Below are 11,485 nucleotides of genomic sequence, written 5' to 3'. Positions count from 1 at the left end.
TTCATTAAGTCCATTGTTACAAGAAACATTGTCTACAGACAACCACTAAAAAAAGGCCCCCATTTGACATGTCTTCGTCTTCAATCTTTGCGGGAAAATCAAGACAACTACAGTTTCATGGTTGAAGTTTACTGGATTGTCCTTAATAATCGGATGCGAGAAGCATTCCGAACTCACGACTAATTCATTTCAGGTGTGCGCACACGTCTCTTCTTCCCATTCACCAGGAAAAGTGGTCTTCCCATTCACGCTCCAAACGCCCACGGTTCTTTTATGCGGCAAGCTACTGAGTCAAGGCACGGCTCCACACCGGTCGTGGCTCAGTCAGTCTCTTAGTTTCAGCACTTAACCTCTAAAGAAGGAACATAACTTCTGAAAACCTCCTCGAACACGTGTTCGCTGATAAAATTTTGAATTGAGTACATTCGTTCCGTAATGCCCATAGATGATGAAGTTTTAATGACAAAGTATTTGTCGACAGATACTTGCGCGTGAAATTGTTGCGTCATTGTATACAGCTAGGGATGACAAGAATGAAATGAATTTTCTTAGACTTGCGGGCTATTTATTATGTAGCAGCTTTCGAATGAGGCTTTATCAGGAAATACTTTTAGCCCCTCTTATCGAAGAGCTATCGACAACGTCGTTAAGAAAACTAAAGTAGTTTATTCGATACAGAATCTAGCCGAAATCCTTCCTGATTAGCGCCCAGAGATCGGGTGCAAACAATGCCGGCAATAAGAGATTCTTTCACCAGCAACAAGACCGCAGGTGCATCGTTGAAACGCCTCGGGCTTTATGTATTATCGGCTATGCACTGTCTTCGGGCGATAAAATCATTATTGTCACCATAATATATACATCTGTGCTGCTCTTCTAAGGATGATGCCACCACGGTGCTGCCACCAGTGCTGCCACCATGACCTCGTAATCTCTTCATGTATGTGAAAAATAGAGTAGACTAGCCTATATTGTGAGAATGGCAGCCTAGTTATACGAAGGAAAGTTACCAAGGCAATGTTACCAGACGGTATAAGCGTATATATCGTGGCGTCAAACGTGGGTCACGGCTATGACGATCCAACGAGAGCAGCAAGGCGGAGGCGCTACCACGAGCGACTTCGTCGAGACAGTCCAGCATATACTCCGTTAGAATAAGGAGCTCGTTCTGCTGAGAAACCGGCGTCGCTTTCTTCGTTCGCCGACCTACGGCAGTTGGAAAATATCTCAGGATATTTAAAACAGGCTAATGAATTTGGGGAGGGTAAAAATAAAGTCACAATTGCCGAGAAGGTTTTTCTACTGAGGGTATTTCAGAACCTAGAAATAATGTAGTAAAATAAAATTTTCAGCTTTGGAATTGTTCCAGGCCCTGTGCCTGACTTGATCAGATCTTGGAATTATGTTCCAGGCCCTGTGCCTGACTTGGTCAAGGGTTGAATTGTTTTAAGAGTTTTTAGAGGGGAAATCTTTGACCGCGTTGTGGTGTGTATGCCTTACTATCATGTGTTTGCAATGATGAGCTCTTATTGTAAAGTAATAATAATTACATACTTACACGGCTTAAAAATACCTAGTTTTAAAAGAATAAAAAGTAGAAATTGGCGAAATGAAAATACGGTGCTATGGCGATTCATTCCTCTGAATCGAATGAAGTCCATGTAAATGTTTATGTGGTAGTTTCGTGTAAACAGCTGCCTGCATAATTATTGCTGTTAATCAGTCATTATGAAGGCAATTAATAATCAGTAAAGTGATCAGCAGTTGGTATCGTATTCAACCGAGGGATCTTGCAAAGTGATTGTGCAACGCCATTGTTAACAGAAAATAATCTCAAGGTGATGCCTACGCTTACACCTAATTTTCGTTTATTTAGGCTACCAAAAACTACACAAATTAGCAGGTCCCCTACCGTACATAATGATTCAAAGTTACATCGTCGGTTATTACTCAACATTCGTTCTCCGTTGTGACAAGCGCATATAGAAAAATTAGAGACGACAGCCTGGACCGGTGCTTGCATTCGAGCCCAGCTCACGGCAGGAGCTCCCACTTCACCTGAACCTGATCGTCTACCACGAAACCTTTTTTGATGAGCTCATTCAAGTCGAGTGATGGAATTGAGAAGAAAGCACCCTTGTTCATTTTTTCCGCTGGTTTCTTGAAATGTTCGTGACTTTGAAATCGCTCTGTTATGATGCTGTTTTCTTCGCCACCGCTCGGATGCAGAATGCTGAGTCTGATGCTGTGCCAAAACGGCCACTGAACAAAGTCGTCCACGTCGCCCTTGTACAGGATACAGGTAATATGCAGAGTCACAGAGTCACCTTTCTTTTGAAATCTAATTCCTGGCAGCAAGCAGTACCCTCGAAGGTATACCTGATGAATAGTGAAATCAGCAGAGCCGGCTTTTATTGCTTTTTCTTTAAGTGCTTTCACGTTTCTTACGGTAAATTCACAGTTGTCTATACGCAGTACATTGTTCCAGAGCAGGCTTTTCAAGCAGCTCAATGTCATCTCGCTGCAAGCCTTTGCTTCTTTTTTGTATGAATCGATGGCACTCGCGATCTCCGATGGCTTGTCAGTACTCCTTGTCAGCGCAGTAGAGTTGCCATCTTGAAGCTCTCTAACTAATGTGGTGATGAAGTTCTCGAAGCCGTCGTAAGTCTGCCTTTCTCTTTCATCCGCTTCTTCGGCCAGTGCTTGTTTTAGGCTGTTTACCTCATCTCTGAGCATTTGTTTGAAATCGTTTATGCTGTGGCAAATTTCGTTCAGCCTCTCATCACTGGGAGTACTATCAATAGGTGACCGCTCAAGATAAGCCTTTATGTCGCCCACCTGTTCTTCTAACGCATCCCGAAATGCTGAAAAAATTGCTGTTTCATCTTTGCAGGTTGATGGCTGCCCACTTTTGGTCTCAGGAAACGTCATTGAAGAGCTACAGGCAGATTTGAGATGCGCACACACGTCATTGCAAAGAAGTGTTGCAGAACATTTGAAGCATGAGACCGAGTGGTATTCACACTCGAGCTGGAAATGACGGGTGATATCCGCAGCTGCCGCTACAGCTTTGCAGCCACTTTCTTCATTCCAGCATTTGACCTGCGAGAAAAGAAATGCACGTTTAGCTGTATGTTCATGTAACTCTTTTGTTTCCAACTCACCGATTTTACCCATGAAAGTAAACTTCCATAATTTAAAACAGTGACTTTGAAAATTTAGCTCCCACACATGAGCCCCGCTTTTAGTGTATGAAGTGACAGCCTTAATGAATCTCGCCTGCCGCTCACTTCGCTGAGCTTCTTTCCCGTACCTGCACTCTGACAAATTACTATGCTCTTCATTTGTGCCTCCTTATCGCACACATAACAGTTATCATCTAGTTGTAAGTTACCGACTTATATGAATGCTCACCCGATGAAATATACAGCCACGCTTTAATAATAATAATAATAATAATAATAATAATAATAATAATAATAATAATAATAATAATAATAATAATAATAATAATAATAATAACATTATTATTATTATTATTATTATTATTATTATTATTATTATTATTATTATTATTATTATTATTATTATTATTATTATTATTATTATTATTATTATTATTATTATTATTATTATTATTATTATTATTATTATAACTTTATTTCACCACCACAAAGTACATGGTAGGCTTTAACCAAGCCTAATGAACATGCCTGTTAAACCTAGACATAACCAAACTCCGGATCCAAGGGGCTTGTCTTCAGTGCAGTTCTTATCTTTAAATCTCAAATGAAGCCCCCCCATCGGGAGGCCCCGTGACGTCACGCAGATCGCCGACCCATAATTGCCCCCTCATATCTGCTGCCAAAAACCACCATTTAGAAGCATGCTCATGACTTCTAGTTGACAACGTTCACAAAACACAGAATGCCGATGATACCAAAACCGACTATGCCCCATTTTGTGTAGATTGGTGATTTAACGCGAAAATTGCGTTAAAATTGTGTCACCAATTGGTATGCAAGACAAGGCACATCACACAGCAGCGGACGCCAGTGAACGGCATTCTCTCCGACCAGCTTCACCTAACTTATCCGACTGTCCGACTAACTGTTCTAACATGTGTAAGTCTTGTCAGTCTGCACGTAAAAGGTACTTCATTTACCAGCGTGCGTACGCACTCTAGTTTGCGATTTAGCGCTGTTTTGAAAGAAACATGTTCCATCCGCGTGCTCGTGCTTGACATTCGTTTACTAAAACATAATTTTTTAGAGTTTTGTGAGATTAAGAGGGTGGGCCGCCAAGTCCGCTGGTATATAGCTTCCGCGTAGACCTCCTGTAGGAACCCGCGCTGACAATCAGGTTCATCGCTGACCGGAATAGCCTCCCAGCTCTGTTTTGAGGGTTTGGAATGGGGTCAGCTATTGGATTAATTGACATGCTCACATCATGTGGTATAATTTAGCTGTATCTCCACAGCTCAGGTAGTGCGGAGAGTATAGTACCACTGATGCAACGTACCTGGTGTTGGGCGTGTTTTTCTTCGTAATCTCTTAACGTAAAAAGGGACATATGATCTATTGTGCACTATTTACTGGCTGTCCTGCGGAGTGCGAGATTGTCGGCATAAGTTGACAAGCTATTAGGTCTCAGCCTCTTGATGCCATCACTTGCCTTTTGTGTGTCACTCCATACAACACGGTTATTTAATCACTACTAAATACCAAACAGGTTGACGAGAACGGCGCAAGAAACCCATCCTCTGAAGCACATAATCTTTGATGTAGTTGCAGGCTCTGGCGCTAGAACCTGCAACTATGTCAGAAACTATGGTGCACAGGTTGCGGCGTGATGATAGGTCGACGTCGTAGAATTTCCCCGTGGGAAGCTGTGAGACCGGTCGTGAGCGTCATGTGAGTACCGTCGACAGGAAGCAACATATGGGCTACCTATGGCGAAGGCAACCAGTAGCGTCTGTGCTCATATCCCTCCTGACAAAGGTGGTCGTCAGTTTCACGAGGCGTGGACCGGGGGTTGGGCGGGGAGCATCGTAGAAAAGCTGATAAGGTTCACTCTTCTGTATGTGCAGAGTCGGTGAACGTGGCCGGCTTTTCCACAACGGAAATAGAGCGGGGGACTTAAGTATCTCATTATTTGGGACTTGACCTTTTCAGATAAATGAGTGGGTAGGAAGTTTGGTTCTGGAACAACCGGTTCGCATTGCAGATGCCTTGGCACGTATCGTCGGCGTGAAGGACGATGTACTCCCAGTCGAAACTACAGAACTGTGTCAAAAATACGACAAAATATCCTGTAGTTCTGTCGTAACCATGAGAGTTTTCTGTAGTTCTGTACTACGTTTCTGTAGTTTTTCTTTAGTATATTTGTGTTGTCTGTAGTTCTGTAGCACTTTTCTCTTGTAACTACAGAAATTTCTGATGTTACTACAGAATGTTCTGTTGTCACAACAGGTTTCCCGTCAAAAACCGCACAGAAATTCTGTCGTGACATAAGAAAATCTTCTGTAGTTTTTTCGACTGGGCTGCTGCGGCGTACGTTACTGCTTGGATTTCAGCTTCAGTAGGTGATGGGAGACAAGCACATGCTAAACTTCACATAAGGCTTCCGCAAGCGTAGACTACAAGGACGGATGGGACGATGGTAGTAGCCAGAGCAGTGCATCCTGAACGATTTTGTGGATAAGACCCCACATGTTGTATGCGGTCGTTGCATGCCGTCATTGTAACTTGTGGAGAATACTTGAAGCAGCCGCTTGTACTGGCGGACTAGGACAGTCAAGGTATTCTCGATGCCCGCAGCTTTACTCACGGACTCTGCCAGAGTTTTTCGTGGTTTTCGTATAATAACCACATAAAGTTTGTGCTTCACACCGCTAATCAGGAAGTTCGCCTTGTTGTCCTTAGTCATATTGGGATACATATAGCGCAAGCGACGAGTCATATATTTAGGGTAAACTTAGGTGGACTCATTAGAGAGTTGCATTGTTGATTGAAGGAGGGACTGAGCTTTTTTTTTAAGAGAAAACTTTTGGAGCCTTAAAAAATCTTGAATGTGTCCCTATCCCTCAAAGAAGTCTGTTATTTTCTATTCATATCCGAGAAGGTCTCCAAGCGTGCAAAGCAGGTTTGCCTCGACTTCGCAGAGTCACGTTTTACGGGTTCATGTCACGCAGTCGAGGAATTGAAACCACTCCGCACCTTCATCAGGTTATCCTTGGAAGGTAGTGGGCTCAAGTGGCTGCAAAAAAAGATACAGAGACTGTGCCTGTTCGGCTGGCATGGGAATGTTGTCACGGTTTATTCAGGGGCATGGACAACTGAGTACAGCATTTCGCCAGATGTCACGCGTTGTCAAACGTGCCTCAGGCAACATTAGGAGTAGCCCTGGAAACAACTTTTTAATTGGGGGGAATTACGTCGGAAAAAAAGCTAACCAACTCGGAGCCCTATTTTAGACACATATGGTCGCCGCTTGGCGCCATGTTGTTTCTCTGATTGTTTGTCAAAAAAGTCACCTTTTTAAAATTAGTGGCGCGAAATTGCGGCCTGTCGAAAAGAATTTTTGCAGTGACGTAATGATTTGAGCGTCAAAACGGATTTTTAGCAGCGCTATTAATGATGTGTGGATGGCATTTATAAGCAATTGTGGAGAGAGAACTGAGGTATAGATGATAGAAAGGGGAGCAGTTACGCTTGTTTTGCGAATGGGCTGAAATGAACTGCCCACTGTCAAGAGGTGTCTCCTGAAATCTGATTGGCTGACTTTGTGTGGCGGGAATATACGTCCTGCATAAAGATTATATGATGACGTCAAACTCACGTTTCATTACCTAAAGGATGTGCTGCCATAGCTCTAAATGACCAAAGTTGGGCGCCATATTTCGAATAACATGACGCTGCGGCGTAAGAAACATGGCGAATTCGACGTGCAGTGTAGGCGGCTGTTAAATCACCGCAGTTTAGTAGACAGTTTGGGGGAGGGGGGGGGGTGAAGTAAGCTGAAACATCTTGTAACTGCAGAAAGCACTGAAACGACGTCATAAGGGTACTTTTCAGCTGCACAATCTTTTAGAGGATTATTATTGAAGATGCAAATTTACAGCCGGCACGAGGGTCCTAGCTACCCTCCCGCAGCAAGTGCTTTGCTCTCATAGACAAACAATCGATCCGCGCCATTGCTGCAAAGCACAGCACTGCGGGCCGCTAACTAAAACTTGTTGATATGTGCGAGACGAGGCATTTCAGAGAGCAACAGAAGGGAAAGTTGGGCGAGTTGCAAGTTGATCATGATGATTTGGCGGGAGCTGTTCAACACAGACAAAGAGATAAAAAGAAGAGAAAGAAAGGCGCTAGTCCCGTGTTTTCTTCTCCTTGTCTCTGTGTTAAACAGCGTCCACCAAGCCATCAATAAGTTCAGAGAGCACCGCGATGCTTTCTAATTGTCGAGACGGTTCATGCGTACAACCTTAGAGGTCATATGGTGCGGTGGCTGTGCAGGAACTTCGCACGAGAGGCAGCGAGGGATCATGAAAGACTGCCTTAAAGGGCAACTCCGGGGGTTTTTGACATTCGAATATTCTAATAAAAATTTTACTGTAGATTCTCCTCTCCGTCCTGACGCATTCTACAAAATTTGAGCGCCGTACGATAATCCGTTCGCGCGCAACACGACTTTAAAATATGCTATTTTCATGGCTTACGTTGAGACTATATCTGCCGGCAACACTGAGTTTCTGACGTCACAAACAGTATACCGGCGTTACTGTCCACTTCCCGCATGATTATGAAATTGCGAGGCTTATTTCATTCTGAACTACCTCAGACATTTTATGCAATGCTTCATGATTTCCATACTTTATTTTCACCATCCAACGCACGTACGAGTGTTTCTCTAATACTGAGTGTGACGTCACCATTTCGTCACCTGGGACGTCGTTTCTGGCCCTGAAAGCAGTTTCGGTTTCGATTTGCTGTTTTTTCTTTTTAAATATACTTCTAATTGGAATTTCGAAAAACGGTTTTTTATGTTGGAGTTAGGACGTGCCGAGGAATGTAATTCAACCAAAAACACAAAATGATGGAAAAACCACCGGAGTTGACCTTTAAACGTCGGCCCTAAACACTGCCTTTTTTGCCTAGCACTAGGCACTCCCTGCTATGTTTATGAATTGAACAGCCTTTAAACGATGGCAAAAGCAAACAAAAATACTCTCAGTTTGTTTTAATAAAGAAATGTATGTGCCATGTACATATCACACGTTTGCTTGTGACATGTGATATGTTTCATATGTAAAGTTTTGTTTTGATGTGCATGCGGGCTCAATATTTGCTTATTTTTAGGTTCTTCAGAGCACGTTATGACGGTACGCTCTGATCATATGATGTTGTTGAGTGATATTTTGCCTTTATTTCTGTTTCTTAATACAGCCGGAAAATAATCCCCCTTTATTGATTTGCATTTTACTGTTTCGACGGTAAGGAATACGCGCGCGCTGTGCCGCCCTAGCTTTGTACCACAATTTCCTGTCATCTCTCGATTTCTCTTCTTTTTCTCCGTTTATCCTACTGTGCACGTGTACGCTAGCCTGGGCATCGTCTAGTTAACCTCCCTGCTATTCCGTTCCTCTGTTTCCATGTTTCTTTCTCAGACATCTTTTGCGTTTCGCAAGAGCCTTTCGCATGTTAGCGCATAAAATGTTAACCGACTAGGTGCACGGCCTAGCGTGTGTCTTCCACTTTGTCGGTGTAGGCCCGCGCTCTACACAACTCAAGCCGACACAAGGTGTTAGAAGCTTAAGCTGACTTGCTGACCTGATGGTAGCTGGTCACACCGCTGCTTTTCGAAAAGGTTGGTTGCACAGCCAGTACCTAACAGTAATTGATACTTTGAAACACGCTGAAACTCGCGTAGCCTCTCAGTACATAGCTGCTGTCGAATATTCAACCGCAATCATGTCATCACACACTGATACCGCAACGCCAGAGCATATTTCCCTCGCCCTCACTGCTATCCGAGGATTCCGAATCGCGGAATGCCCCGCAGCGACTCTTTTTCTGCAGGAGCAATGCCATTTTTCATACTTAGCGTCGATATATAGTAGCAAACGATAGCGCGCTTTTTCTATCACTTGAATTCTCTTTCTCTTCAGAATGCGTAACTCGATTGTGTGCTCACGTAACCTGGCACCGTCCTGCGGCACACGTCACACGTACGTCAAAATATGAACAAAATGGCGAATTGTCGAAATTAGGGCTCCCCGCTGCGTCGACAGCTGAAAGTACGCTCGCTGGTAGTCGAAAAACGAATTCACGCTGCATTCGATAGCGCTCAATTTAAAGCTGGAAATGAAACACCTAGCTCTATTAATGAAAAAAAAACTAGGGTAGTCTGGAAAATGTGAAGTCGTCAAGATTTGCTGCAATCATTGTACGCACACCTCAGTGCATTTTGCACTAAAAAGAAAATCAATAAAGGCGCTTTCGGCGATAATAAGCGCGGAATCTTTTGGCGCGCTACTTGGAAAGCGATAAGGAATCATGGGATCGGCTCTAGTAGCAACAATCAATAACTCAAGTGTCTCGCTACGATATAGCCCTTCTGCCCGCTACTAATCTCGGTCGCATATATAGATAACAGCCGCTCTTTGGAGCAAGCACTCTTCGGGTCCCGCAACAGAATGGAATGTCAGGTCATAGCGCAATAGCATTGCTATCGCCCAGTTCTTGCACTTCGAGAGTTTTTATTCCGACATAGGGCGGAGACGCTTCAGACACTATATAGTTCGTCTAATTGCAGGCAGATACAACAGCGTGGCGACATAAAAATTATCTTGCAGGCTACTCAGTGCTACCCTTCAATAGTTCACAGCTTTCTGGTGCAGGAATTTATTCGTTCTCCTAAAGTATTACATAGACCCTTACGTCCTACGTGGCCACCGCCTGCGACCGATTGTACACAGCCGCACTACCTGATGATGAATGTCGGCCAGTTTCACACCTTTCGTAGTGAGCGCAGGTGTATCTGTGTGGAGGGCAAGTACAGATGCAGAGAAGAGGTAAACAATCCCTTTAACGGACACTCCGTAACGTGGCTACAACAATATAACGCATTCGGTGCATTATTATTATAAGTTGGACCTGTCAGAATTTGTGGCATATTTATTCATAAGTATTGGACATGCCATGGATGTTGCTGACATATATCATATCATATCATATCATATCATATCATATCATGGAATTGTGATGTATGGATGCGAGAGTTGGACTGTGAAGAAGGCTGACCGCCGAAGAATTGACGCGTTTGAATTGTGGTGCTGGCGAAGACTCTTGAGAGTTCCTTGGACTGCCGAAGACCAAATCAGTCGATATTGTCGACCATAAAATCTGACTGCTTATTGGAGGGTCAAATTCTAAAGCTAAAGCTCAGCTACTTTGGTCATCTGATGAGATGAAAGGAGTCGCTGGAGAAAGATTTGATGTTGGAAAAGGTTGAGGGTCACCAGAGAAGGGGTAGGCAGCGAACGCGTTGATTAGATGGCATCCTCGAGGCGCTGCAGATAAGTTATGTGATGTTAGGAAGATAGTGAGAGACCGGAAAGCGTGGCGTAATATGGTCCATAGGGTCAAGAAGAGTCGGACATGACTCAACGACTGAACTGAAGTGAACTGATTTGACATGCTATGGAGACCGCAATGTAACGAGTTCGTGAAGACCTAGGAATGCTAACCTACCCTAACTATTCAACACAGTTTTAAGCCATGCAGGCACAAAATGACGAGGGTAAATTTGCTGCAAATTCAAAGGAACTCGTCCGGCTAGTGGTAGTTGGAAGGTGACATGGGCTTTCGTAATTGCACGGTGGATTGTGTGACATCATAACACCCCGTAACGTGACAAGAGCTGCCAAATAAGGCAGGTATTTCAGATGAAAAAGCGGTTTTATATGGGGTTTTTAACGTCCCATAAGAGAGTTAACTGCTAAGCAGGTTGGGTGTCACACATATTTACGTGAAATTCAGCGCAACACAAACTTTTTATTTCCCCCTTTCTTGTGTGGGTTGGTGTAGCGCTGAATTCCGTGTAATTAATGCCCCAAAGCGACCTAGGCTATATGGGAAATGCCGTAGTGGAAGGCTTCGACCACCTGATATTCTTTAACGTACACTGATATTGCACAGAACACAGACGTTTTGATTTTTGTCTCCTTTTAAAAGCAAACAGCCTAAGTCGAGATTCGATCCCGCATCTCTATGTTCAGTACTCGAGCGGGTAGAATGACATGACAATATAGAGGAGCGGGAACCTTGCATTCCAAGTCAGGCACGCTATATCTTCTCGGACATGCTCGCAAGGCTTGCTTAAGCTGGGCTACACTATATCCTTGTTGGCAGGTTTTTTTTAAGTATGATTAGGATCATGAGTACTTTGCAGCGGGATGTATATTTAGAACCAGAATAAGATA

The 11,485-nt window shown here is 43.6% G+C and overlaps 1 protein-coding gene across 1 annotated transcript in view; it reads right to left on the bottom strand.

The window, feature by feature from the left end:
• Positions 1-1,850: 1,850 nt before the first annotated feature.
• The window catches only part of LOC146173171 (TNF receptor-associated factor 6-like), a 10,809-nt gene continuing 1,174 nt past the window's right edge, over positions 1,851-11,485 (bottom strand). The window contains exon 2 of the mRNA XM_084585603.1: positions 1,851-3,102. Coding sequence (XP_084441729.1) covers positions 2,035-3,102 — 1,068 coding nt within the window. The 3' untranslated portion in view covers positions 1,851-2,034. The remainder of the gene's footprint in view (positions 3,103-11,485) is intronic.

Source organism: Amblyomma maculatum, chromosome 11 (assembly GCF_055883805.1).
Source record: "Amblyomma maculatum isolate TAMU_Amacu chromosome 11, ASM5588380v1, whole genome shotgun sequence".
NCBI lineage: Eukaryota > Metazoa > Arthropoda > Arachnida > Ixodida > Ixodidae > Amblyomma > Amblyomma maculatum.
Note: the sequence above shows the minus strand (reverse complement) of the source record. Positions and strands in the feature narration are given on the sequence as shown.